General features: G+C 45.8%; 2 protein-coding genes across 2 annotated transcripts in view; one reads left to right on the forward strand and one right to left on the reverse strand.

Annotated features, from left to right (window-relative positions):
• Positions 1-2,958: 2,958 nt before the first annotated feature.
• Itgae (integrin subunit alpha E) overlaps positions 2,959-27,767 on the reverse strand; it is a 55,344-nt gene continuing 30,535 nt past the window's right edge. The window contains exons 19-31 of the mRNA XM_076936364.1: positions 27,584-27,712; positions 23,672-23,745; positions 20,308-20,440; positions 18,798-18,896; positions 17,917-17,996; positions 17,108-17,182; positions 15,904-15,967; positions 15,717-15,824; positions 11,266-11,322; positions 10,889-10,984; positions 9,341-9,436; positions 5,177-5,287; positions 2,959-4,178 (exon numbers count right to left, since the gene is read on the reverse strand). Coding sequence (XP_076792479.1) covers positions 4,089-4,178; positions 5,177-5,287; positions 9,341-9,436; positions 10,889-10,984; positions 11,266-11,322; positions 15,717-15,824; positions 15,904-15,967; positions 17,108-17,182; positions 17,917-17,996; positions 18,798-18,896; positions 20,308-20,440; positions 23,672-23,745; positions 27,584-27,712 — 1,212 coding nt within the window. The 3' untranslated portion in view covers positions 2,959-4,088. The remainder of the gene's footprint in view (positions 4,179-5,176; positions 5,288-9,340; positions 9,437-10,888; positions 10,985-11,265; positions 11,323-15,716; positions 15,825-15,903; positions 15,968-17,107; positions 17,183-17,916; positions 17,997-18,797; positions 18,897-20,307; positions 20,441-23,671; positions 23,746-27,583; positions 27,713-27,767) is intronic.
• Haspin (histone H3 associated protein kinase) lies at positions 11,500-14,305 on the forward strand. Its single transcript, XM_034508032.2, has one exon. It carries the CDS (start codon positions 11,515-11,517, stop codon positions 13,774-13,776), a length of 2,262 nt encoding a protein of 753 aa, XP_034363923.1. The 5' UTR covers positions 11,500-11,514; the 3' UTR covers positions 13,777-14,305.

The following is a 27,767-nucleotide window of genomic DNA, read 5'->3' on the forward strand; positions in this document are numbered from 1 at the left end:
AAAATAAGACCATGTGAGATGAAAACCTCAGGCCTGGTGTGGTGCCATGGTCCTGTAAGCCAGCACTCAGGAATCTGAGGCAGGAGAGTCTCCAGTTCTAAGCAGGTTGAGCTACATAGTAGGTTGAGCTACATAGTAAATGCCCATTTTAGAAAAGCAAAAAGAAAAGATGCACAAAGCACACTTTCTTAAATGGGACCAGAGCATACCGAGTGGGGGACCGATGAGACTGGTCAAGGAGCCATCTCTTTCTACTACTGTGGTCTGAATGGACTTTAACACTGACTGTGGATGCACGCCATAGTACCTATAACCCAGTCACCAATAGAAATTATACATTATACCATTACAAACATGTCTAAGTGCATTTTAAGCTCGTCACTATTTTAAAAGGTAGTCATGAGACCTGCTGTTTTAATGCCTTAACAAATCTTTATGCCTAAATTTAAGAAGTATTTTGATTATTATATTCTAATATATTTTTCTCTTCACAAATATCTGTGTATTTCAAGTACATCAAGAGGGCTGGAGAAGTGGTTCAGCAGCAAAGGGTATTAGTTGCTCTTCCAGAGGATCCAGGTTCAATTCCCAGCATCCACATGATGGCTCAAACTCACTGTAGTTCCAGTTCTAGGGGAGCTCATGTCTTCTGGCATCTGTGGGAATAAGGCATCATATAGTGTGTGTGTGCATGCATATGTGTGTGTGTGTGTGTGTGTGTGCGCGCGCGCTCGCGCAAAAACCTCATACAAATAAAAATAAAAATAAATGTTTTTGTTTTTTGAGATAAGGTTTCACTATGTAGTCATGATTGTCCCAGAACTCACTCCATAGACCAGGCTGGACTGGAACTCAGAGTTCCTCCTACCTCTGCATCACAAGTGCTGGGATTAAAAGTATGTGCCACCACTGCTGGGCTACAATTTTTTTTTTTTTTAAGATACAAATATACAGTCCAGTGGTGGCACATACCTTTAATCCCAGTACTTGGGAGGCAGAGGCAGGCGGATTTCTGAGTTCTAGGCCAGCCTGGTCTACAGAGTGAATTCCAGGACAGCCAGAAAACCCTGTCTCAAAAAACAAAAACAAACAAACAAAAAAACCATACAAATATACAAAGAAAGATGGGCACAAAAGAACACAAGTGTAGTTCAAGAGACAGAGGCAGAGGGAGTCTTCAGCTGAGAGGACCGTGTTTATTAGCATACACAGTAAGGGGAAGCCCCTCCCCTGTGGGTAATTGTGGGGTCTTCCAGGGGGAAAAAAACTAGCAACTACTCTTTATATGGGCCGGTAAGGAAATTGTTACAGCAATGACCCAACTGTCTCTCCTACAGTCTCTCTCTTTCCTGAAATTTTCTGCCCAAAAAGAGACAGACTCCTTTGAGAAACAGTCTATCTCTTAGAGACATTCCTTTCTGTTCTGACCATAAAGCTGAGCGAGGTCCTCTGCAGTCCCACAGGAATCCTGTCTTACCACTGAGCCTTCTTTCAATCCTCAGCTAGTTACTGAACTGGGTCTAGCCTGGGCTACATAAGATCTTACCAAAACACACACACAGACACACACAAAACAAGGCCCAACACTAAACAAATTGTAATAAAAAACTAAAACACGCAAGGATAGACAGATGGGAAAACACACAGAAAAGAAAACACAGTAAACTGTTAGTGGTGGTGTAGAGTGAAAAATTATAAAGACCACTTTATGAAATGTGTGTAGATATTTCGCCTTAGACCTTGGGCAGAAAAGTGCAGATTCCAGAACGAGGAACTGAATGTAAGATTTTCACCACCCCAGGACACATTCCAGGTGAATGTGAATCAAGCCTCAAACAATAGGCTGAAACTAATAATAGTAACAGGGCCCTTTCCCTAACCTAAATAGTTAAAAGTGCCTGCCAGCAGGTTTGGGCCCATCTAATTAGTTACAGAGGAGGGGGAGTTACAAGACAAAGGCCTGTTAAGAACATCCCAGAAACTGACTGGCCAAGGGAGGAACTACACCCTGCCCCCATGGTACAGCCTGCTAGTTTTCAAAAAAAAAAAAAAAAAAAAGTAAAACAACCAATCCTGTGCACCCGTGCGAAAGTTCGCTTTTTCCCCACCCCGCCCATATATAAGCACTAGACCCCTAAGCCACGAGGTCAGTCCCTCTATCCCCTATGTGAGATATGGGGATATGGGCTGGCCCAGAGCTCTGATTTAATAAACCACCTCATGTACTTTACAGCAAGACGGTCTCTCGTGTGTCCTTTGGGTGCGTGCTATCATGTGACTTAAGTGGACCTCCCTTCTAGGGAGTCCCGGACCTTTCAGTGGAAACTAGGTGGCAGATAGACTGCTGTGTTCACTGTGGAAGTCAACTTTTCTCTTTGAACACTCTGGTAGTACAATGCTTGAAGAAGGACTCAGCAGATTGCCAAAGAGAGGCCTGTGACGCACAAAAGCCAGAACCCTTGACCTAGTGGTTCATCATCTTAAGCCTTAGGTCAGAATTCCTCTGAGGGAATTCTGCACCCAGGAGGCAAACTTCTCCAAGCTGTCAGCCCCCAGTTGTTGCTGACAGCCAGTTGGGAAACAAAAAAGAACAATGTCAGTCGTCTATCCACTAAAGAGGGCCAGTGCACTCTCTCCCTGCTGGCTCTCCAGCCTGAATATCAGACCTCACAACTGAAAGTCAGAAGAGACACTCCAAGAGGCCAGGAACTTCCAGGGCTCTAAACAGGCAGAGCTAGTCCAACCCCGCCCCAGGTCCTGGGCAGAAGCAGCACACATCAGCCAGTTTGCCCTCAGCCTGTGTTGGGCTACTGGACCTTAAAAACCAAGAAACCAATTGAAAAATCTACCTTAAAATAGTGTATTTCCAAGCCTCTGCTCTCTTGCAATATATTCAATAAACTAAATAATAATAATAACTTAAAAGAGTACAGTAAATTGGACAGATAAGGGCCCAAATTGGTGGTACACACCTTTAATCCCAGCACTCAGGAAGCAGAGGCAGGGAAATCTCTGAGTTCAAAACCATTCTACACACATACACATGTGCATACACGCACGGATATATATACACACATATACTTACATAAAAAAATTGTAGCCACCAGCGGCTATGGGTACTGGGTTCACCTGAGAGGAAGGCTGGGAATGAAAGGGGGATGGAGGATGAGAAGAGATGAGCCCAAGACAAAGTTCTCTGATCAAGGCCCCAAGTTTAATATTTTGCTTTCACATATAAAGGGTAAGCCCCACTTCGCAGAGTCTCTTCTCGGTTCAGCCCAGGGACTGGGTAAGGAGACAGCAGCCCGAAGGTGTCAAGGCAAGCTCAGCAGGGGTCCATTCTTCTTAGCTCCTGTAACAGACTGCAGGGCAATGCAATGTATCCCGTGCCCTAATGTTTGGTCTCTTGTGGTAAACAACGTTTGGGCCTGCTCAGGCTGGCAGGCTGGGGGAAGGGCACAAAAAATAATCTTTGTTTAAAAGAATATAAAAGCGCCAGCCTGGTCTACAGAGTGAGTTCCAGGACACCCGGGGCTACACAGAGAAACCCTATCTCAAAAAAAAAAAAAAAAAAAAAAAAAAAAAAAAAAAAATTAAAAAAAAATAAAAATAAAAGAATCAAGTTGGGCATGATGGTGCTCCCTTTAATCTTAGCACTCAGTTGGCAGAGGCAGGCAGATCTCTGTGAGTTCAAGGCCAGCCTGGTCTACCTAGTGAATTCCACGGCAGCCAGAGCTATATACAAACAAGGGCTATGTCTCAAACAAAATTTTAAAAAGGATATAATTAATATTTTTAATAGGAATAAGACTTTGGTCTATCAGTCATCAAAGCGCATGGCAAACTGTGGGAAACATGTACACATTGAAGGTAAATTTAAGTAAAGGCAAATGTATTTAACAGCACATGTCCCAAGTTTCCCTTTTGCACAATTCACAGACACTGTGGGGGATAATGTGTGGCTATGAACAACACCCTACAGTTTGTTTGATGCTGCTAGATCATTTAAGGAGAGTAAGAGGCCTGATAGGGGGCATCTGAGCTTCTGGACTGGCTCAGGCTCCCTTCTCCAGGTGAGGAAGCAGGGGCTACTCTTCCAGCAGACTGTCAGCCTTCAGCTGGGCCCTCCTTATGCTCTCCAAGTTCAGCCGTTGATACTTTCTTTTGAAAAAGCCACACTGAAACAAAGGGGGTTGGGGGGAAGCCTCATTAGCAACCAGAGGTAGCTTCTAAGCCTGTTGCTAAACAACTCCACAACTCCAGATTCCTGCTTCTTAGGCTCCCCCCCCCTCCCCCCAGCTTTTCTATCTTTCCGGTCCCTTCTGGGCTGCCTTCCTGGTGCCCATACCCCAACAAGAGTTGACCTCCCAAGGTCCTCTGAAGTGCCAGAGGACTTAAACACCTCTCACTGGGAGTGCTATCTATGGATTCAGTCGTGCCGGATCTAATCCATTCTGGGTTCGTGTCCAGAACAGCCCACCACACTGAAGACATAAAGGTTTCGCACAAACTCCCATATCTAGAAGCTTGGAATCTAGGAATAGGGGAAATGGCACTGAGATGTCCTGACTGCCAAATGTAAGGGTTTCAGAAGGGAGCTCTCAGGCCCAGCACAGAAGCCAACCCCGAGCGTACAGGAGCCGGGTTAAGCTTTCCCGGAAGCGCATGTGAAAGGTGAGAAGGTGGAAACGCCCTCCTGGCAGGAGTAACTGTGTGCACCACAATAGAGAATCGTGAACCTATTTAGGGAACGGCTCAACTGGTCTGGAGAAAAAAAAAAAAAAAAAAAAAGCAAGATTTACATGTGTGAGGGACAGAGGCCAAGACATAGAGGGCCTCAAGAGAGTATGGACTCTGGGATGGGGTGAAACAAAGGACCTTAAAGGGGGTGACAACCAGATTTGTCTTGGAACAACTCTGTGTGCTCAATACTTGAATTCAGCTTGTAGAGGTTTGGCCTGTCGCTATGGATTGTAATGCTAAATACTTCAACTCAGTTTTTTCCCCAGAGAGAACTTGCCAGGTTCATTTGCCTAAACAGGATAAGAAGAGACCACAAGGCCAGAGTAGGTGCGCTAGGTCTGAGGTTAGCTGTTCTCAAAGCTAACTGCAATCTGAAGCCAACTGCAGAGCCCAAGGCCTTCTCCCTCTTACAAACATAGAGAGCAGAGCTGACCTTGAACAAAACGGCTAAAATCACAACCAAGACCAGGAAGCCTCCGATACTGCTGCAAACGATGAGTCGCAAAGAGCGTGGCTCCTCCTCTTTCAGGAAGATGACCGTGATCTGGATAACGAGATGTTCCAATAAGTCAATAAATTACAAAGGAGGAAGAGAGTCCACATGTTATTTTAAGGAGCAAAAAGTAAGGACTTGGTAACAACCTGCATATTAATCAAACTGAAGGCATAGCAAGAAGCTGACCATCCCCTGACACAGCACTTTCACATCACCTAAAAATCATCTAATGACCACAGTGCTTCACCAGAAACTGCTCTGCCCTCTGATCTAAATGAGCTAGGTCATCAGGACATGTGACCTTGTCTTAAAGGTGGTCTGCCTGTCTGAGAACACTCTTTGCCGCACTGCCTCTATAGCAGCCATACCCCTCTGTGTACCTTGATCTCCCTGTGGTTATTGTCTGTGAATGACGACTTACTTAAATGATCTGAGTCCTTTTCGACTCAGTTCTGACCTATTTTTAAATCTTGTATAAATGTCTAAAGTCTTTGGCAATACAATTCCCTACAAGAAATGTCCAGCAGGCTGCCCTGCTGTTCATCAGGCTGAGTGCAGTCCCTGGGGACACTGGGAAGTGCCAAGAGTGGCTCCACCCGTGGCACTGCAGGGCTCCTCTATTGTAAATCATCCCTAAGGACTTTGTTAGCTCAGGACTCTTTTCTCACCCTGACATGCTGAAAAGCTCTACCATCTCATGCCCCAGGCCTGTCCTTCCTGCCAGAGCATGTTGCCAGGACACAGAGCCAGGGGGTCATCATGAGTCCCTGTTACAAGACACTGAGTTCCCTTCAGGCCAGCGCACCAAGGTCAGGCATGCTTTGGAGAGATTTCCATACAGGGTAGGGAGTCACTCAAGTCACCCTTGAGGCCTCTCTAGGCTAATTTATAAGTATGCTTGACTCAAGATTGGCCCTCTGGACCACAATTAGCCTACAGGTAACCCAAGCATTACACGAGTAAGTTCTGACCTTGAGAGTAGGAAGAAAACAGAGCAACAGAACCAGAGTGGGAGACAGGAACAAAGACAAAGGACTGAAAGGTAGGGGGAGGGGAGACAGGACTTGGAACCTGGGCTAAGGAATGAAGGAGGCCCCAAGATGACAGGGTCACAATAGGACAGATTGGAGTGGAAACAGCACCCCTCTTCTCAAAGCCTTCTTCCTTTGTTCTCCCCAAAGCTAGCCCAGCAGAGCAGGGAATAGGGTACCTTGTGACAAACATGGACAGTGGGCAGTCCGATACCCATCCTGTCAGCTGCCATTCTGACAATGGGTCAGGACAGAGCTGCCTCCTTTGCTGTTGACAGAGAGGGCATGCCTGCACTAACAGCATGTATAAGGATCTCCTTGGAGCTTTCAGGAAGTCTCTTCCTGAAAATGGAGGATACATGAAGAAAATTCTTCCTGCTAACTTCCTGTCCCCTGTCTTGTATTCTGTCACATGGAAACAAAATGCTAGTTGAACATCCCTAACCTGAAACTCCCAAAACCATGCTACTCCAAAATCTAAGTCATATTTAAAATGTTTTAAACTAAATTAATGTGTATGGGTGTTTGCCTATAAGTATAACTTGCAAGCCTGGAGCTCACAGAGACCAGAAGAATGCATCAGATCATGTGGGTGCTGGGCCCATCAGAAGTGTAGCCACTGCTCTTAACCACTGAACCATCTCTTCAGGCCCCCAGATCAAAGTCAGCTTTTAGATTTCCAGAATTACAGAAGCTCAGCTAGTCTGCAAAATTCTAAAATCTGAAAACTCTGAGGTGAAGTCTGACAGATACTCAGCATTTAGATCATCTGAAGATTTGACAACTCTGTGCTGGCCACAGGGTAAGGTGTGGCCATCAAATAAGGCTCAAAGCATGCAGGCTGCTGAATGTAAGCCTGCCTCCCTCTCTAGATAAACAGCCCATGCCTGTGTGGTATGATATGAAGCTGCCCTTACTTGTCAGTCAAAGGCACTTGGATACACAGCTATTTAGACTCATAGGTCATGGCACATCCTTTGTCACAGGAACCACTTCACACAGAACACCAAGTTTAGTGAAAAGAATTTTAAAGATTCTAGGCTGTAGATAAGAACATAGATTAATGACGTGCATATAGGAAATGGTTGACAGCAACTACCTTTGGAAAGAGGGTTGGGCTGTGAGAAAGGGGAGCATGAAGAAGCTATTATGTCCAGTTGGCACCTTTCTGTTAGGGTTGGATTTCAATAATCTTATTTATGTATTTATTTGGTATTTTAAGACAGGGTTTCTCTGTGTGGCCCTGGCTGTCCTGGAACTCAGAGATCTGCATGTCTCTGCCTCCAAGTGCTGGAATTGAAGGCATGTACCACCACTCCGGATTAATGATATCACTTTAAGAAAATAGACTTTTTTTTTTTTTTTTTTTTTTTTTTTTTTTTTTTTAAGAATCTAGGCAGTGTGATTAAAAATAAGGTGAGACAGAAAAGAAGGGAAAGAAACAGTTTGTGTTTGCTGTGGCCGGGATAATTAAAGAAGACAGCAAATTGCTGCTACTAAAGCCATCACATTTTGTGAATTTACTGTTATTGAATAAAGTCTGACACTGCAGAAAGACAGACACATGTTCATTTCTGTGTATGACATAGTATGCCCGTGACAGTGTGGTAGTGCCAACCTGAAATCCCAACACCAAGAGGTTACGACAGGAGGACCCAGGGTTCTAGGGTAGTTTGTGTGGAACTCAGAAACCCTGTCCCAAAATAAGTTAACAAATCTTCAATATAAAAGAAAATGAGATTTTTCCAGAGAGAGCAATTGAGTCATTGTACTTAGCAGTCCCAGCTCCCATCGCTTCCTGCACTGAGGAGCCGTGCCTAACTGAATTCTTACAGTTCTTGTTGAACCTCAGTCTCCAGCAAGAGCAGCCTACACTCTCTGAAAGCAGCTGCATACCCAGGAAGACGAATGTCAACAAAAATTAAAATGCAGAGGCAGGCACAGTGGTACACACTTTGATCCCAGCACTTGGGAGGCAGAGGCAGGTGAATCTCTGTGAGCCTAAGGTCAGCCTGGTCTACAGAGTGAGTTCCAGGACCTATCTCAAAAAATAAAATTTAAAAAAAAAAAAAAAAAAAAGGAAGGAAGGAAGGAAGGAAGGAAGGAAAGAAAGAAAGAAAGAAAGAAAGAAAGAAAGAAAGAAAGAAAGAAAGAAAAGAAAATTCACGGCTTGGAGAGATGGCTTAGTGGTTAAGAGCACTTTGGTTCTTCCAGAAGACCTGGGTTCAGTTCCCAGCATCCATGTGGAGGCTCACTATATATAACTCCAGTTCTAGGGTAGCCATCCAGTTCTAGGGTATCCAATCTAGGGTCTCTTTTTTTCCTATTTATTTATTTATTTATTTATTTTACATGTATGAGTGTTTTGCCTGCATCTGTGTCTGTGAACTATGTACACACATGGTGCCTGCTCAGGTCAGAAGAGATCCTAGAACAGAAATGACAGATGAATGTGAGCCACCATGTAGGTGCTGGGAACTGAACCTCAGTCTTCAGCAAGAGCAGCCTACACTCTTAACCAATAAGCCATCTCTCCAGCTCCCAACAGCCTCTTCTGTCTTCTGTGGAGACCAAGCACACATGTGGGACACAGACATATAGGCAGACAAAATACATGTAAAATAAAATTTAAAAAGAAAAAGAATGAACGTGCAGGACGACGCACACGAGAACATTTAGCCCGGACCATAGGCATCAGTTTGTCTTTGTTCACATTTTTGAAAAATGAATTCCAACATTTCTAAAGCTTTGTCTATGTCCTAGAAAGGAATCAGGCTCTGACCACGCTCCTGTTCAACACTGTGACAATAATGTCACATACTAGGAAGACATACTAGGAAGACACTATATGTACTCAAAAAATAACTTCTCGAGGAGTAGGAAATGTTTTAACCATTTCCTAAGTTATTTTCAAAATCAATAGATTTTTAAACTAATTACCCACCATTGTTGGTTCCTATTTCACAAAAGAGAAACTGAGGCAGAAGCTCAGGGTCACAAGTAGTACCCACAAGGTCAGAAGTGACAAAGGCTTTCCCAGAACACTAATCAGAAAACAGGCAGGTGTTACCTTCGTTCTGTGGTTCTCTGCATTCAGCCCCTCGTAGAGAGATTGGTTGAAAGATATTTCACCAAGGATCTGCAGTTCAGTTACATCTCTTAGTAACTGTAAGGTGGAGAAAGTTGGGGTGTGGGGGAACACAAAACATAGTTTAGACATGAGCTCACCGTTTCTAGAGAGTTCCAACCATCTTTCCCTTTAAATAGATCCCTTCTCCAATCTTCCCCTAGCCTTCATGAGTGGTCGCAGCACCCAAGCAACAAGTCTGTAGTGACTCCCCCATCCCCCAACTGCTTTTCTCTTACACTGGACCTCATGCCACAACCCCCATCCACAGTCAGTTCTGGACAATCCTGAACATGCTGGTGCACACACGCCCCGCCCCTTCTCCTCCAGCCCCACTCCTAATCCAGGAGAACACACTGCTCTCATCTGAATCACTGCACAGTGATAAACTCCATCACTCATTCCCACTTCATAGTAAGGTCTCTCTAGGAAAATAAAATTTGAGTAATGTTATGCAAAGTAACTACAGTACAACGGCGGTGGCCACAATAACATTAGCAAGCTAAAAAATAGAAGTGACAGATAAGGAAGAGACAGGAGAGAAAGGGAGAAGAATTGAATACAGAACAGATCGTGTAATTCTTTGCACACCATGAAAGAAGTATGGATTTGAATGTATCCAACGCCAAAGTCCACTGCTTCTGTTCATTTGGAGTTTCTGGTTTTTGCTTTTAAAGGAAGCTAGCACAGTCTAATGCTAAATGAATTATTTCGTGTTTTAAAACTCATGTGCATGGGGGCTGGAGAGAGATAGCTCAGAGGTTAAGAGCACTGACCTCTTCCAGAGGTCCTGAGTTCAATTCCCAGCAACCACATGGTGACTCACAACCATCTGTAATGGGATCTGATGCTCTCTTCTGGTGTGTCTGAAGACAGCTACAGTGTGCTCATATACAATTAAAAAAAAAAAAAAAAACCAACATGTGCATGTATGTGCACATATGCATGGAGACCAGGAGAGGAAGTTAGATCCTCCAACAACTGGGGTTACAAGTTGTTGTGAGCTGCCCAACTTGGGTGCTAGGAGCAGAACCACCACATTAGCTGCAAGAGCACGGAATGCTCTCAACTGCTGAGCCATCTCTCTCTCCAGCTCTTGAAGACTTATTTGTACTGGCTAGGGGGAAAGCCAAGACAAAGAGAGCATGTCCAGGGTTATGCAATAGGCCAGAGACGGTGACCTGAATTACAGCCTCATCAGTAGAGAGAGAGAGGAGTGATTTCATACATACTCTGAAGGTGGGATGGCAGGGTTTGCTGCTGGGATACACATGGGGATGGAGCAAAGAGGTAATCACGGGTAATTCCAACATGTCTTAGTATGGAAAAAGATTAAAATCCCTACTAAGTAACTTGCTAAGAGCAGTTTGAGCAGAAGGTCAATCAAATGATCTATTTTGAACAGCACATTTCAGATGCTATTATCCTTTCTTAGAGGACAGATCCTCTAGGATTGGACAATCCAATCTACAGCATCTCAGTCTCAAGTACCTGCTTAGTGTGGCCCACGGAGATCTCTGCGGCCACGGTTACGTTTTCTTTATTGGATGTGATAGCACAGATCACGGAATGCCATTCTTCTACATGCTGCAAAAGAAAAAAGTGAGTCAGCTTACTCCCTTTTCGTGACTTAGGACTGAAAAATCTGTATTAAGATGGAGCATCCAAGGTCCCAGAGTAGCGGTGTGAGCAGTTTGAGCAATTCCCCTTCGCCCAAGCCAAGTGTCAGTTAGCTTGGCAAACAGCACCAGGGAGGCTGAAAGTCTCGGAAAGAACATTGCAGAAGCTGCTGCAGCCTGACCTCTGCAGTCACCCTCTCAAGAGGCTGTCCACATCCCTCTCTCGGGCTCTGAGGCGACTTTGCTCACCTGAACAGGATCGCTTCCACACGTGGGCTCTTGACTCTGGGTGCACTCGGTGTCAGCCTGAAACGAGAGCCTTTGCTGAGCTGCCCTGCGCTCTAAGTCCCGCTAGGCATCTGCCCCCTCGCGGCTTCCGGGAGACCAGCACGTTATGTAGCCGCGGGCCGGCGCTAGGACCCAGCGGGCCGGTGGGCGCGCGTGTGCTCGCGGAAGTCTCGCGGTGTTTCTGTTTGAAATGACGGGCGGGCACCCGCCATGGCAGCGTCTCACCGGCGGTCTAGGACGCGGCTCTTTCGAACGTACGCAGCGAGGGGCGTCCGGGGGTCGCAGCGGCAGCCTGGCCGGCTGGCTGTACAATGGTTCCAGCCACCGAACCCGAAGCGCGCCTTCAGCAGCAGCCTCAGCGACAGTAACCTATCGCCGGCTGTCGCTTCCGACGACCCGGACGACCCCGACTTCCCGGACAGCACCGTGGGTCCGCGGCACCGGCGTCCCCGGGGCCGCCACTCCCGGAACCAGCGGACTCTGACAGACACTCAGAGAGTCCGGAGGCTGCGACCTCGGCCCCCGCAGAAGTGCAGCACCCCGTGCAACCGGCTGCGACCGCCACCTTTCCCCAGCTGCAACCCGGGCTGCGTCGGCTCGGACCTCAGCGTGTGCATCCAGTCCAGGGACAGCAACGAGCTGGGCACCAGTGCCTCCCTTTTCAGCTCTCCGGTCTCGCCCGGAGCCCCCGACTCTCTAGATGCAGACCCTACAGTCCCCGGGGACTTCCACTTCCCGTCAGCCTCCCTGGGTGAAGCGTCTGTGTCCTGCCCCCAGGAGGTAGCAACCGATGAAGGCAGGTACACCAGGAGGGCCCACCATCCCGAAGCCAGCTTCAGGTCATCTCTCTTTAGCCTTGAGGACTCGGGGACCACAAAAGATAACGAGTTTGGGACAGATGGGGAGAATGCGAAGGTATCGTGTTGTGAAAGACAGCAGATGGGAAACAGACTAACGGACCCTGATCTGGCCAGCCGGGGAAAGAGAACGACCAAAAAGGTTGCGTCCCAAGAAGTCGACCAGATAGACCATGGGGATCCCAGTGCTTGCAAAGACTTTCGTGTACCAGGGGAAATCAGCAGGCCCAAGAGAACTGAGCCACTCCGGAAGAGGAAACAACAAGTAGCCATGGGAACCTCTCCTCTCCACTACCACCAATCTAAGAAGAAAAGGAAACATTCAGTCTCCTCCCGTGACTTGCATACTAGCCATAAGGATTCTTGGGCCAAAACCAGAGCCTCCTTCGGTTTCCATAAGAAGAAAATTATAACCAGTGTGTTGGAGGTATGCAGCAGTTCGGTTGCCAGTTCTCCCTCTAGGTCCCTCCTGTCTGAATGTTCAACCCCTCCTATCACGGACAGAACCAACAGTACTGTTTCTTCTCGACGATCTTCTATGTATTTGCTAAGCCCCTTAAAGACCCTGCATGTCACAGACAAAAGGCCATCTTACGCTGAAAAGGTTTATGGGGAGTGCAATCAGGAAGGGCCTGTCCCGTTTAGTGATTGCCTTTCCGCAGAAAAACTGGAACACTGTGAGAAGATTGGGGAAGGAGTGTTTGGCGAAGTGTTTCAAGTATTTAATGACCAAACACCTGTAGCCCTAAAGATCATTGCTATTGAAGGATTAGATTTAGTCAATGGATCCCACCAAAAAACCTTTAAGGAGATCCTGCCCGAGATCATCATCTCCAAAGAGCTGAGTTTCTTGTCTAGTGAGGTGTACAACTGCACGGGTGGCTTTATTGGGCTGAACTCAGTACACTGTGTTCAAGGGCTTTACCCTCCCTTGCTGCTTAAAGCCTGGGACCACTATAACAAAACCAAAGGATCTGCCAATGACCGGCCTGACTTCTTCCAGGAAGACCAGCTCTTTATTATCCTGGAATTTGAGTTTGGTGGCATTGACTTGGAGCGAATGAAAACAAAGTTGTCCTCCGTGGCTACTGCAAAGAGCATTCTCCACCAGATCACCGCATCCCTGGCTGTGGCAGAAGCGTCTCTGCACTTTGAGCACCGGGACTTACACTGGGGAAATGTGCTCTTAAAGAAAACCAACGTCAAAGAACTCCACTACACCCTCAATGGGAAAACTAGCACCATTCCCACCCATGGGCTACAAGTCAACATCATTGACTACACCCTGTCCCGCTTGGAGCGGGATGGGATTGTGGTTTTCTGTGATATCTCCACTGAAGAGGACCTATTTACAGGAGAAGGTGACTACCAGTTTGAGATCTACAGGCTCATGAGGAAGGAGAACAGAAACTGCTGGGGTGAGTATCACCCTTACAATAATGTGCTGTGGCTGCATTACCTGGCAGACAAGCTTCTGAATAAGGTGAAATTTAAGACCAAATGCCAGAGTGCAGCCATGAAGCAAATAAGGAAAAAACTGCAGCATTTCCACAGCACTGTACTGAGCTTCAGCTCCGCCACTGACCTGCTCTGCCAACACAGTCTATTTAAGTAAGCTAGGAACTTCATTAAGTACACTTTGTAAGCCTCGGGTACTATTAGCTAATCTGTGCTACTTGAGCCGGGTGGAGGTGAAAGCCCATCCATCCTTCAAAGTTCCCTGTCAGCTTCTTAAAAGAGAATCTTGTTTTTAAAGGTAACCAAAATGTTTGTTGACATGATTAAACTTGCTTTTAACAAATGTTCTTTAAAAAAAAAAAATAAACTAGACAGTGGACAAGTGTATGCATCTTTAAGTTCTCTTCCTGTCAGCAGTCTCCAAGTCTGATGTTGCTGTTTTGTGAGCCTTGATCTCTTATGTAGGATGAGCAAAACCAAGCCTCAGCTGTGGTCCTCACTGCTCCTGATGCTGTTGTCAAGATGCAGAGCAGAGAGCAAGAAAGAGACGAGAGAGTCGAAACCAAGAGGGAGGTGTGTCTCCTGCGTAGGGGAGGTATGGGAAGTGTTTATCAAATTCACTCAACAATCACAGAAGCAGAATTTATAAATTTTCAGCAGGAAAATAAATGTCTCTGTGGCTCTAATGTTTGAAACTTTGCTTATTTTCATCAAAGAAAGGGAATCAAGGTTCTGCTTTAAAATCTTAATGTCTAATTTCCTTCTGACTGTTTCTCCTAATATTTTCCCATTATTAAGTACTCTTGTTTTTTCTTCTAAAGCTTATCTTGGTTTTTGTTTTGGTTGGTTGGTTAGTTGGTTGAGACAGAGTATCTATGTGTAGCTCTGGCTCTCCTAGAACTTACTCTGTAGATCAGGCTGGACTATTGAATTCACAGAGATTCACCTGCCTCTGCCCCCTGTGTGCTGGGATTAAAGGTAGGAGTCACCATTGCCTGGCTGGCTTTTGTTTTTAAAATTAAATGCACATTGGTTTGTGTGCTGGTACAGGTTGGAGGGCAGGGGGACAAGTAGTGATGAGAGGACAACCTCAGGTGTCATCCTCAGGAATGCTATCCATCACTGAGACAGAGTCATTGGTTATCCTTGAATTTACCAATTAAACTAGGTTTCTGGGATCCTTCACTTCCCTAGCAGTGAAATTACAAGCACATACTACCACACCCAGCATTTTATATGGATTCTGGGAATCAAACTCTAGTCTTTGTGCTTGTAAGGTATAGCTTTACTGAGTTATTTTTCAGCCCTTGTTAGGTGTTTTGTTTTGTAATACCAAGTTTTGCTCTAGGTCCTTGTGCAGGCTAGCCTTCCACTGAACTGCATTCCTAAGCTCTCTTTAGTATATGAGAAGATCTCTGTTGGGGTTGGTTCTGTGCATTGTATATTCAGATGCTAAGTTCTTTGCTCCAAGATCCAGTTGCAGTCTGGACATGGGGCATTGTATTGACCAGTAAAGAATGTTCCCCCAATAATCTCTGATTGGATAATAAAAGGCTAGAGCCTGTGACTGGGCAGGAGAGAGAGAGGAAGGTAGGACTTGAGATTGAGGAGGGGGTCTTAGGGATGATGATGATGACAAGGACAAAGTAGGGGAAGAAGGAAGTTGTCATGAGGCAGGACAGACCAAAAGCACTTGGCCAAGAGGAAATCAACCTGAGGAAACATGTGGAGCAGAGCAAGCAGAGCAAGACTCAGTCAGCAAATTACAGGCCCTGTGGTGGGGATGTAGATTAGAATAGCTCAGAACCTGGCCGGTTTAGGTTTATAGCTTGTTTATAAGGTTTCTGTGTCTTATTTGGGAGCTATACAGTATAGAATAGGGCAGAAACACCTCTTAAAAGTACCATTATAGATCTCACTAAGTTGCTCAGGCTACTTACTCCATAGCTGCAGGCTTGAACTAAGGAACATCCTTATGTTATCCTCACAGGCAGCTGCAACTGCAAGCCTGTGCCACCAGGCCTAGTTTTTGTATCTTATAGAATCTGTAGTCTCTGGAAAGAGATGTGATAATAGTGAAGAATCCTGTTTAAATACCTGAGTCTTTGTCAGATGCTTCACTCTTATAATCTGGAAATCTCGTAATTTGATGGGGACACAAATTTGCAACTGGAATACAGCTCCAAAGAGATTCTCCCCGTGAACCTGCCGAATAGAACGAGCAGAAAGTCAGAGCTCAGTGGCTTTACCAGCTTTAGGTTGGCAGCAACCACTATACACTTACATTGAAGAAGAATTCTTTGTGGTCAGAAGGGCTTTGGCTTGTGTTCATGTACATCACTGATGGTCTGCAATGAGAGGACATGTGTGAGAACTCAAGGTTCCTTCCTGGGTACAAATGAACGAGTGTTTCCAGCTGAATACACCAGGACAGGCAGCACATGTCATTAAGAAGACTCAGTGTTCAAAGTCAAAATGTGAAAGCAATTGGGACAAAAGAATATTTGCAAGCTATGCAGTTGGACTCTACTCAGTTGGAGTTTCCCTTCTTCAACTTTGTTTGTCTGTATATGTGTGGCAGTGCACTTGCCTGTCAATGTCAGGTCCCCTATTCATTCTCTCCACTTTAGATTTTGACAGTGTCTCACTAAACCTAGGAGCTTGCCCATTTCAGCTAAACTGACTTGCTGGCAAGCCCAAAGGATCTGCCTCTCTGACCCCACCTACCCCAACACTGACATTACAGGTGTGGGTCATACCACCTAACTTTTACATGGGTGCTGAATCTTTGTCAGATGCTTCACTCTTATAATCTGGAAGTCTCGTAATTTGATGGCAACACAGGTCCCCGTGCTTGCCTAGTGACAACTTTCCTCACTGAGCCATCTCCCAGCCCTTCTCCAACCCCACAGCCACTCTGATAGCATCACATCGGTAGTAGGACCAGCTAGCACAGTGCTTCTGATGACAGCCATGGTGTTTCAAAAACCCAACATGATATATGCAAGTGGTACAGTAAAGAAACCAGAACTGCTGCTCCATGGGTGGAAAAGAAGTTTATTCCACACTGCCAAGGCTGTCCCTTGCATAGACCTTGCTATGTTGATAGGCACCCCAGGAATATGTGAATTGGGGAGCCATATGCCCGATGCTGCCAGAGGTAAGAGAAATGACTCCTTTTGGCAGATGGGAACCAGTTTCACAAGTTCCTGAAGAATGCTAGCTTTTATTTAACCACCAGAAATCCTGTAGTTTAGGTTAAGCTGGGCCTAGACTCAATTTTGGCCAAGTCAGTGGGACTGCCTTTTTGGCGGTCAGGGGTTGGAGGAGGTACCCTTTGGACCTGACTATCCTAGAGAGGCACTAAGCAGCCTCCTCAGAGAAGGGCAATGCCCACATCCACCCTAATGGTCACTTCTGTCCACACAGAGAATCCCAAAACTGTCCTCGTTGCATGACCATCACACAGACCCTTTGGGAGTGCTTACCTGGAAAGAACTGCAATGAAGGCATGCCTGAATTGAAGGCTGTGGGTCTCTCTGGCCAAAGACTTCTCATTGGAACTAGGAATACAATGTTAATTGACCATACACTGCTTTGGTACCTTGACTTCCTAAGAACCATCTCAAAGTGACTCACTGAAGCCACAACTAAGAAAATGTTGATTTTTGTAAGGATTTCTCAGCCCCCATACTTGATATTTTAGGCCAAAGAATTTTCTGTTATAAACTTGTTCTACACACTGAATTATTATTACCATCTGTGGTACGAAGTACTTGAGAGGAAGTTAGGACAAAAGAGTATTTGTAAGCTATGCAGTTAGATTCTACTCCCAGTCAATAGAAGCCAGTATCAGCTCCTAAATCATGTCAATCAAAGTTAGCTCTAGAAAGCTGGCCATGGTGACACCTTTAATCCCAGCACTCAGGAGGCAGAGGCAGGCAGGTATCTGAGATTGAGGCCAGCCTGGTCTATAGAGCAAGCACCAGGACAGCCAGGGCTACCCAGAGAAACCCTGTCACAAAACAAAAGACTGCAGACACTGCCTCAGGAACCGAATTGTCAGTGTTTGACAGCTCCTTCCCAGCACCATATCCTATTCTGTCTTTGAACATGGAGGCTTTGCAGAGTTAAGGAAGCTAGAACTAGGACTCTAGTTCAAAGCTTATGCTACCAGAATATGCCCTATTGTTTCTTTGTATGAATTAAAATATCAGTATCTTTGGTGAGAGGAAATTTCTGTGAGCTCAGGGATCCAAGGCCAGACCTTAAGGTTGCTGACACAGTCACTACTTACTTGGAGATGGTCACAGTGATGTCTGCCATCCTATCTGGAAAGATACTCTCCTCTAGCTGCCAAGTTACTGAGACATTTGCCTATTTTAAAGGAGAAAATAAATGAGTAAATGGGAGAACTAGTCACCTGAGACAATTGCTTACTACTCAGGTCCCGGGCTGCTTCAATGCCAGGGAGTGGAACTTGGGTAGGAAAAAAAAAAAAGGGGGGGGGGGGGTTAGAAGGTGTGTCCTTGTTGGAGAAGGTATGTCACTGGAGTCGGACTTTGAGTTTTCAGAAGTCTGCTTGCTGATCAGGACGTAGCTCTCGGGTACTTCTCCAGCACCATGCCTGCCAGCCACCATGCTCTCTGCCATGAGGAAAGTGGACTAAGCCTCTGAAACTGTAAGTAAGCTCCCAATTGAGTGTTCTCTTCTATAAGACTTGCTTTGGTCATCTGGCCTCTTCACTGCAGTAGAACACTGACTAAGACACTGGCTAAACAGCATCAGGAAACCCAGCTTATGCTCCTCATGGTTTTTGTAGCCACTGTTTCAGGTAAGCCTCACAGTGCAAAGGCTGAGTGAGCCAAATGGACGGCATTATTCTCCTATGAGCGAGGGACACCACAGCAGAGTTCTGCACAGTACGAAGATGATTTGATCTGACACCCCTTCCATACTACCCCCATTTCCCTCTACTTTCCTGGGGGAAGCCAGCAGTGGCCACACTTTCAGAAAACTATTCCCCACACCTCCTTTGTGCTCCACTTGAGGGCAGACTTGACAGTTGTAAACACTACTGCCAGTGATGACTGCAAAGGACCAAACCTGAAAGTTACAGATGAGGCTGGGAGTCAAGGGTAGCAGGAAGAGCCACCTAGTCACAACAGACTCACTCACAGATGATCTCTTGAGTACGGGGTGACCAATCTTGCAGTTCATGACCAGGACAGAAGCAACTGGCTTGGGGTCATCACATTGAATATCTGGAGAGAGAGGCTGTTAAAACAGAAAATGTTTTATCTTTGTTTTATAATTTTTTATTTATTTTATGGGTGGGAATGTTTCGCCCACAAGAGTGTTCTGCATGCATGTGCATGCCTGGTACCTTCAGAGGTCAGAAGATGTCAGATTCCCCTGGAAGTAGAATTACAGATAGTCGTGAGCCATGTGACTGCTGGGTTCAAACCCAGGACCTCTGGAAGAGCAGTTGGTGCCTTTAACTGAGCCATCTTTCCAGCCCCAAGAGAAGCTCTTGAGGAAAAGTAGTTTCCTCACGCCAATTTGACAACCAGTCATGGATTGATTTGTCTACATGTCCGCCCTGGTCCCTGGCCTCCTCACAACTGAGGATTGAGTTTAAACCAAAGCCTAAGGGGAGTTCTGTGAGCGAGATATAGTGGCGGCAGAAAGTTCCAGCTGACAGGACTCTCTGTAGAGTCTTCATGGAGAGGAAGGCGAGTGTCTCACTGAGATGGAGGAAATGTTTAGGCTCAACCAGGCCTTCTCATCTGGATCACCAAACAGAGCTACGCCCCAAGATACCCCATCACTAGTTCTGTTCTGGATATGTAGAAGATAATTTCAATTTTTCATTCGATATATGCTAACTTAGCTCAAGCAAACTGAGACACACACACCCCTGGCGCAAACCTATAGTCCCAAAAGAGTCAGGTTTTACTGGCTTACTGCCATGAGGAAAACTGTCTTGGGGTTAGCCTCACTCAACAACGGAAAATGCAGAGTTGTTAGAGGGTGGGGTGGGTGGAGTTAGGGAAAAAGGCAGATGAAGCTGTCCTGAGAGCCTCAGGGCAGGGGAGAGTAAAGGGATCAGGTGATGCCAGGGCCAGCACGATCCCAATTAGGTTTACAGGCCCTGTCCGAGGAAAGCTGTGTCCAGAAACACTGTATCTGCAGCTCTGTACCAGTGGACACAGAATCTAGTTCTCACTGTCAAAGTGACTTAGATTCCCTAGACAAGAGCAGGGTGGTTTTCTAGTTTCCAAAAGAACTAACAGCAGAGTTTCCCACCATCTTTGAATTAACAGACCAGAATGTCTCAGTATTGTGACTTGGCAGCCACACGATTGCTAGTCCATCTTTGCAGCTGGCCTTGTGTCTGTGAGCCCAGCATGATAAACAGTGGTATAGAATTCTAACTTCCTCCATTTCTTAGGCATTAAAATTTATCTCCCACAATCCCAGTGAAGAGAGACTGTGCCGGGAGGGGCAATCATGTAGGCAGATGGTGCTGCCACAGGTTTGCAGGGCACGGAATTAGAGGACGTCTAATTGCTATTCCTGTACTGCGCAGAGCTGAAGGAGGCTGGTGGCCATGGGTGGAGTAGAATCAGACGGGCAAACAAGGAAACGGCATGGCAGCACGCTTCCCGGCCCTTGTCATGAGTACCTTGTGCATCTTCTTAAACTGTAAGTTTCTGGGATAATGCAGAGCCATGTTTGTCATGTAGGAATCTTCCCCGGAGTTAGTCAGGCTGATGTTCATGGTCACCTCCTTTGTGACACCCACTACCAGTTCCTGCCTGTGAAGGGTGAAAGAGAGAAGACAGAGAGCACATTGACAGTGTATTTAATCTGTAAAATTCCTACTCATTACAGAAAAGCACATTTTTAAAAAGAGATTTTATTTATTTTTTAAAGACTTATTTATTTTATGTATATGAGTACAACGTAGCTATCTTCAGACACACCAGAAGAGGGCATCGAATCAAATTGCAGATGGTTGTGAGCCACCATGTGTTTGCTGGGAATTGAACTCAGGACCTCTGGAAAAGCAGTCAGTGTTCTTAACCACCGAGCCATCTCTCTAGCCCTGAAAAGCACACTCTTAACTATCCTCTAAGATAAACTGCATAAAGGCACAGATTTTCTTTCTTTTAACAGAGCTGAACCACTGGCTCCATGTCCACCTTAACTTCTTAGTCACTAAGCTGTTAGTGACATTATAACCACTTAGTTAGTGATCCACTCTATGCCCCATGAGCTTAATTAATCCTCAGAATTACCCTACAGAGAAGTAGAGTTACTTTCCATTATACACAAGAGGAAACAAGCCAAGAGACTAGAAGCCTTTACCACCGAGTTCATTTTAAAACAGTTTCATTCCTGCGCTCACTATGTATCCCTGCTGGCCTTGCAATCCTCCTTCCCCCACCTCTCAAGAGCTGGGATAACAGATGTGAGCCACAGTGCGTGTGTGTGTGTGTGTGTGTGTGTGTGTGTGTGTGTGTGTGTGTGTGTGTGTGTGTTTTGAGACAGTCTCACTTTGTAGTCCAGGCAGGGAAATCTAGTTCTCATTTGTAAGGTATCTATGTCCTCAGAAAAGTCAAAACCCACTGCTACAGTGGGCTCTCGAGAGTAGCTTGCCAGCTGTGTACAGTAGGTGGCGATAAAGGGCAAGCTGAGCACACCACATCACCTCAAAAGGAACTGGCCGCCAGGCTGATGATGGCTGTAATTCATTCCCTGTTGAGTGCAGCAGTGTCTTAAATGAGTTTCTTAGGGGGCTGCAGAGATGGCTCAGAGGTTAAGAGCACTGACTGCTCTTCTTCCTGAGTTCAATTCCCAGCAACCACATGGTGGCTCACAACCATCTGTAATGAGATCTGATGCCTTCTGGTGTGTCTAAAGACAGCTACAGTGTACTCATATACAATAAGTAAAGAATTTTGTTTGTTTGTTTGTTTTTTGAGACAGGATTTTTCTGTGTAGTCCTGGCTGTCCTGGAACTCACTCTGTAGACCAGGCTAGCCTCGAACTCAGAAATCCACCTGCCTCTGCCTCCCAAGTGCTGGGATTAAAGGCGTGTGCCACCACCACCCGGCATAAAGAAATCTTAAAAAAAATTTTTTTAAAATGAGTTCCTTAGTGTTGGTCCCACATAATTGTGCATGTCTGAAATGGAAGTCTTACAAACATCCACTCAAGGACAGGGGATCTGCCCTAGAGAAGCCAAATCCAGACAAATGGCCATCAGCAACATAACACACATAGTAGCCATTGAGGGCATTTTAAAGAATGCCACATGTCCCAAACCAAATATGATCTCAGCTCAATTCCAGCAAAACCATCAAGGAGATGAACTTTTGTTGGATTCAGCATTGCAATTAAACATCTGTAGGAATGGAAAGATGGTCCACATCTGTTGTCTTTTCAATGCAATTAACCTCATGTAGATATTCTGTATTATGAAATATGGCAGGTGCCACTAAGGAACTACATTTTGTTTTTCATTTTATTTTACATACATGGATGGTTTTGCCTGCATTTATGTATGCACACCACATGCATACAGTGCCCTGGGAAGCCAGAAGAGGGCATCAGGTCCTCTGGAACTGGGGTTACAAACAGTTGTAAGCCACCATGTAGTTCCTGGGAATTGAATCTGCGTCCTCCGGAAAGGGCAGTTAGGACTTTTAACCACTGAACCATCTCTTTAGCCCTAGAATTACATTTTTTATTGCATTTAAATGTAATGCCCTTGGGATTAAATATCCAGCTGGGACTAGCACTGAATGGGTTGGCTGATGTAGTTCTAGATGCCAGGGTGGAGCCTTCTCCTTCCTCCCTACCTCTCCTGTCAGCAAATCCTAAGACTAACCTCAAAAGACAGCCACTGGCTTTGCCTTGCTCAGTCTAGGCCCCACCCTCTTACCTCACCTCCACTGTCCCAGTAGTAATTATTTTCTCCCTGCTTCCTACAGTTCATCACTGTCTAGCACAGTGGTTCTCAACCTGTGGCTCGCAACCCCTTTCAAAGTCGACTAACCCTTTCACAGAGGTCACCTAAGACCACCAGAAAACAAACATTACTATTTGTAACTGGAAAAATTACAGTTAGGAAATAGCAATGAAAATAATGTTGTGGTTGGGGGTCACCACAACATAAGGAACTGTATTAAAGGGTTGAAGCATAAGGAAGGTTGAGAACCACTGATCTAGCAAGAGCTAGACTGTTAAGATGTGAGCCTGCTTTGTTCCTCTGACCTCCCAGCTCACATCCAGGGCCCTTGTAAGGTCCCATGGGACCCCCTTAGGCTTACCCCAGCTCTCCCATGTTACTCCTTCATCCTCTCACCCTCTGTATTCACATGGGGTCTGTGCCCCCTGGGCCAGGGCTGCTTCCATCAGGGTATTTGCTCAATACTCAGACCCAAAAGGATGGAACCCACAGTCTCCTGTTACCCTCCATGACCACCCTATTTTAACCCTCACCCCTTCCCTGCACTGCTCCCCTCCGTGCCTGACTTCTCTTTGTACCATATCCCATCAACCTAGAGTTGACTTATCTATCTCTTTCCCCTTAAGTACCAAGAGGGAAAGGATTTTTGTCTGTACCGTTTACTGAAGTGTTTCCCAGTATCTAGAGTCCCCGGAACCGAGTAGAACTCCTCCAGAATTCATTCATGAATTTGGCCAAGAGGTGAACCAGAGGAAGTTCTAGGAGTAAGGATCACTGTGAACATAGCCTTGTCCAGGAGGTCAAGAGACCTGGGTTCAAGTCTACCCAATGGCCACTGAGAAGACCTTAACTAACTTATCTATTTCCCAATCCATACTATGGGAAGACAGATCTTTAGCTTGCCTCCCTCACAGGGTGGCTGAAATAACAAATACAGAATCCTGTTGAGGGCCATGAGAGGACAGGGAAAGAAAGGAGTGTTCATGGATCTGGGTAAGCAGCTTGCCCAGGCGAACGCTTCGGAAGACACCAGCTGCAGAAATGATGGTGATGAGAACAGGGTCCAACTCACTGAGAGATGGCAGTGGTCAGCTGGATCTCAGCGATGCAGAACACTCTGTTCTTGCAGTCCTTCTCGTAGGGCAGCTGGAACAAGACAAAGAAGAGCAGAGTCAGCCCCAGGATCCTATCTTTTCCTAGCAACCTTGCCTCCAGACTTCTCAGGGTACTTCTGCCCAACATGTCTTCCTGCTTAGAGAAGCTCGACTCAGAGAGTGAAGACAGATGACTGGGACTGTACCCACATGGCCAAGAGCTGTGTGACATTCTTAGACAACATGGGCACACTGTGATCTAGACCTTAAGACAAGCTCAAGTATGGGGTGACCTTCGTGGAGTGGTAGGTGTGCTGTCATATTTTCTTTCTGACACTGAGCATGAACACTGGGGCAGCTTCTACCTCCAATATCAGGGACGGAAAAGCCTTTGTGAAGGAAACTCCTTAGTCCCTTGGAGTGTAGGCAGCAATAGCCGGGGCAGGGACAGGAGCACCCTCCCTCACCAGGGAAGTCTTCTGGGTACGTTAAATACTTCCCTTGTAATTCTGCATACATGACACAGCTAAACAAGACAGTCACATTTGCTTGCAATCCCAGCACTGGGGATACCTTGGTAGGATGGTGAGTTAGAAGCCTAGGCTACATAGCAAGACCCTGTGTCAAAAACAAAGGAAAAAAAAAAGACATTTAGTTCAGAAGGTCTCTTCAAGATTAAAAAAAAAATCTCAGTTTGAGTTAAAAACAAAAACAAACAAACAAACAAAAACAAACGGGGCTGGAGAGATGGCCCAGCAGTTAAGAGCACTGACTGCTCTTCCAGAGGTCCTGAGTTCAATTCTCAGCAACCACCTGGTGGCTTACAATCATTTGTAATGGGATCTGATGCCCTCTTCTGGTGTGTCTGAAGAGAGTGACAGTGTACTCATATAAATAAAATAAATCGTAAAAAAACAAAAACAAAAACAACCCAGGTGTTTTAAAGTATCCAAGTGGTTTTTTTTGCAGTGAAGCAAACAGCCAGCTCCCCCTTAGGAGTCTCTGCCCATAGCTCCGAGCAGCTGGAGATCGCTGCAGTAGCTTTCTGCAGGGATAGTATCATAGACTGAGCCTGAAGTGGGAGCCCAGAGCTTGAAAAGAGACCATGCACTCCCTAGAAAAAGGAAGACGTGGTTTGCGAGTCAACAGAGTGTCGGTCTACCTAATTAGATCGATAAATTTATTTATTTTGGTGCTTAGCTTGAAACCCAGGGTCCACACCCCAAGTCCCATTTTTAAATTTAAGTATTATTTCTTTTTACCATGTGTTGTATATAATCCATGTATGTGCGTGTGGGCATGTGCATGCCACAGGACCCTGAGGAGGTCAGAGGCTAGCCCTCAGGAGTCAGATCTCTCTACCAGGAACCTGGGAACTGCACTCAGGTCATCAGGCTTGCCCAACATGGCTTCTCCCTTCTCCACTCAAGTCTGATGGAAGACAAGGGTTAACCTCCCTTAGCTCCCAGCTGCCCTCCACTCCGCTAACACCCATGCATTCGCAGCACCTATCTTTTCTCATCCCTTTTATTGATGGAATACATATTTTAAAATCTCTTTCCCAAACCATCACAGTAACAACTGATATGACAACTTATAAGCAGATGTTGAGGAGGATATGTCCATCCTTAATTTTCTCCCTAAATTACCCATCTACAAAGGAAAGTGGGAGCAGGAATAGTGAGCACGAGATCAACACCGTGTGCCTCCCAGGTGGTGTCCTGACACAGCTTCACTTCTTCGAGGCGCCTGCCAAAATGCATGGCCTGGGTCCAACGATGAAGCAGCATCAGAAATAAACCCAGCCAGGGGACAGGCTACAAAATGACTGTCCTATGCCCTTCAAAACTGTGAGGGACAAGAAAATAAAGGCTGGGCATGAAGTTGAACGCCTGAGGTTTTTAGCACTTGGAAGGTGGAAGCAGGAAGGTCAGGAGTTCAAGTCATCCTTGGTTGTATAGGGAGTTCAAGGCTAACATGGATTAAAGGAGACCCAGCCTCAAAATAAAAATAAAGACAAGGAAAACCATAAGTCAATCATTCTAGGTTAGAAGTGACTAAGACAATAACAATGAAAGATCCTAGATTTATTTTAATTTATTAGCGATTGATTAATTGATGATTGATAAAGGGTCTTATTAGCTCAGGCTGGCCTTGAACTCACTGTTTAGACAGAGATGATGGCCTTGAACTTCGGGTTTTGGGGGGGGGCGGTTTTGGGTTTTTTTTGTTTTTTTTGTTTTTTGTTTTTTTTTTTACTTCTAGCTCCTACATTCTGGGATTACAGTCAAGTGTGGCAGCAAGCCCTTTTATTGAGTGCTAGGAACTGAACTATCCTAGTATCCTACGAAAGCATTCTACCAACTGAGCTACGTCCCCAGAACTACTTTTCTTTTTCCTTTTGCTAAATAGTGAAATATAAAAAATTTAAGTTGACCCCCTGAACCCTGTCCATAAAAGCAAAAGACATAAAAATCAGTAAGTCAAACACTGTGGCGCCTCAGTATCAGGAAATTAGCTGACCACTCAGAACAGATGGCCCTAACTAGCAGCCCTGAGACAAATGGTGCCAGGACGCTATAGGCTTGAGATAAGCCTGACCCGATTTGAACTAGAGCTCATGATAGATAGAGTGTGGCTAGTCCGAAATAGCCAATTATAAAGTGACACGCCACCCATCTTAAGGGTTTGAGATCAAATGCATCTGTACCCCCTCCCTCCCCCTCTTCCCTAACTCCACCTGGTTTGTGGATTCTTCCTTTATAAGCTGTAAGAACTCCTTGCTGGGGGCTGATTTCCTCTACCCCTGCGTGGGTTACGAGTGAAGGAGGCCCTAGCATGCTAGTTTTGAGTAAACCTCTTGCTATTGCATCAAGCCGTGTTTCTCGTGAGTGATTTGGGGTGCATCTGCAGTTCTCCACAGATCGTGAAGTCCTTTTCGCTTGGGCTTTACAGAAGCAAGGTACTAGGATATCAGGTAAAGTGTGAATAAGCACGTATCGTGTATAGCAGTATTCCATCAGCGTTAATCTGATTTTGTTCATTGTGCTATGCAGAGAATGGCCTGGTTTTTAAGAAGTATATACTGAGCATTGGGGTAAAGAGGTATCAGATCTGTAACTTACTTTCAAGTGAGAAGTCTTTGGATTATGTTTTAGACAGGGTCTCACTCTGTAGTCCTGGGTGGCCTGGAACTTGCTAGGTGTACTTGACGGGTCTTGAACTCACAGAGGTCTACCCTCAGTCTGTGCTCTCTGAATGCTGGGATTAGACTGTGCCACCACACCCACCCCAACTGCCACCTTCTAATATTCTTGTTATCACTTCTTTCTCTCTGGTGATTTTTTTCTCTACTCTTACAGCCTGGTAAGGATTAGAAAATCAGCTCTTTCATCTCTCTGTGGTCATGAAAAAGTTTCTGTGATACTACCTGCCTGTCCCAGCTGCACTGATGGGCACCAGGATAGAGATAGGTGCAAGCTGGTGGGCCAGGCAGCTCAGCATGAAGACTCTGAGTAAGTAAGTGTCCAAGGCTTCCTCTCTGCAGCTCAGGGCAGCTCAGGGCAGCTCAGGGGCTAGCCCACACCAGTGACCCACCACAGCATCCTAAGATACCACGCAAAGTCATTACACACACAGTACACAGTACATCCATGTGCGTCACTAAGCAGGCGGGGAGCACATTTGGTGAACAAGCACAGGCAACAGCTAGAGACCTGCTACCCACCAGTGAGCAAGGAACAGCCACCATCTTGGAGGCTCTGCTTCCCTACTGACACAGTTTGAAGATGCCTCCCCCACAACTCTAGCATTCTTTGAAGTTAGGGGAGCAGGTGTTTCAGGTAGAATGTCCCCCAAGATGGTTGGGTTCTTCTTGTGGGCAGACTCACCTGGAAGATGGCAGAGGGTTCCTTGTAGTGGTCCAGGATGGAGTTGGGGTGGTCCCTCCTTCCACCAGACATCTGGAACTCGTAGCTGACCTTGATGGTGATGTTGGAGAAGCAGTCTTCCTCACAAAGCTGTGGATGAGGAGGACAGAGAGGTCAGAGGTGGGTGTGAAGGAGCTATAAAGAG

Source organism: Arvicanthis niloticus, chromosome 6 (genome assembly GCF_011762505.2).
Source record: "Arvicanthis niloticus isolate mArvNil1 chromosome 6, mArvNil1.pat.X, whole genome shotgun sequence".
NCBI classification, from domain to species: Eukaryota; Metazoa; Chordata; class Mammalia; order Rodentia; family Muridae; genus Arvicanthis; species Arvicanthis niloticus.

What these genes read in the sequence shown, in the direction of transcription:
- Haspin (XM_034508032.2), top strand. Translation starts at nt 11,515, where the DNA reads ATGGCAGCGTCTCACCGGCGGTCTAGGACGCGGCTCTTTCGAACGTAC.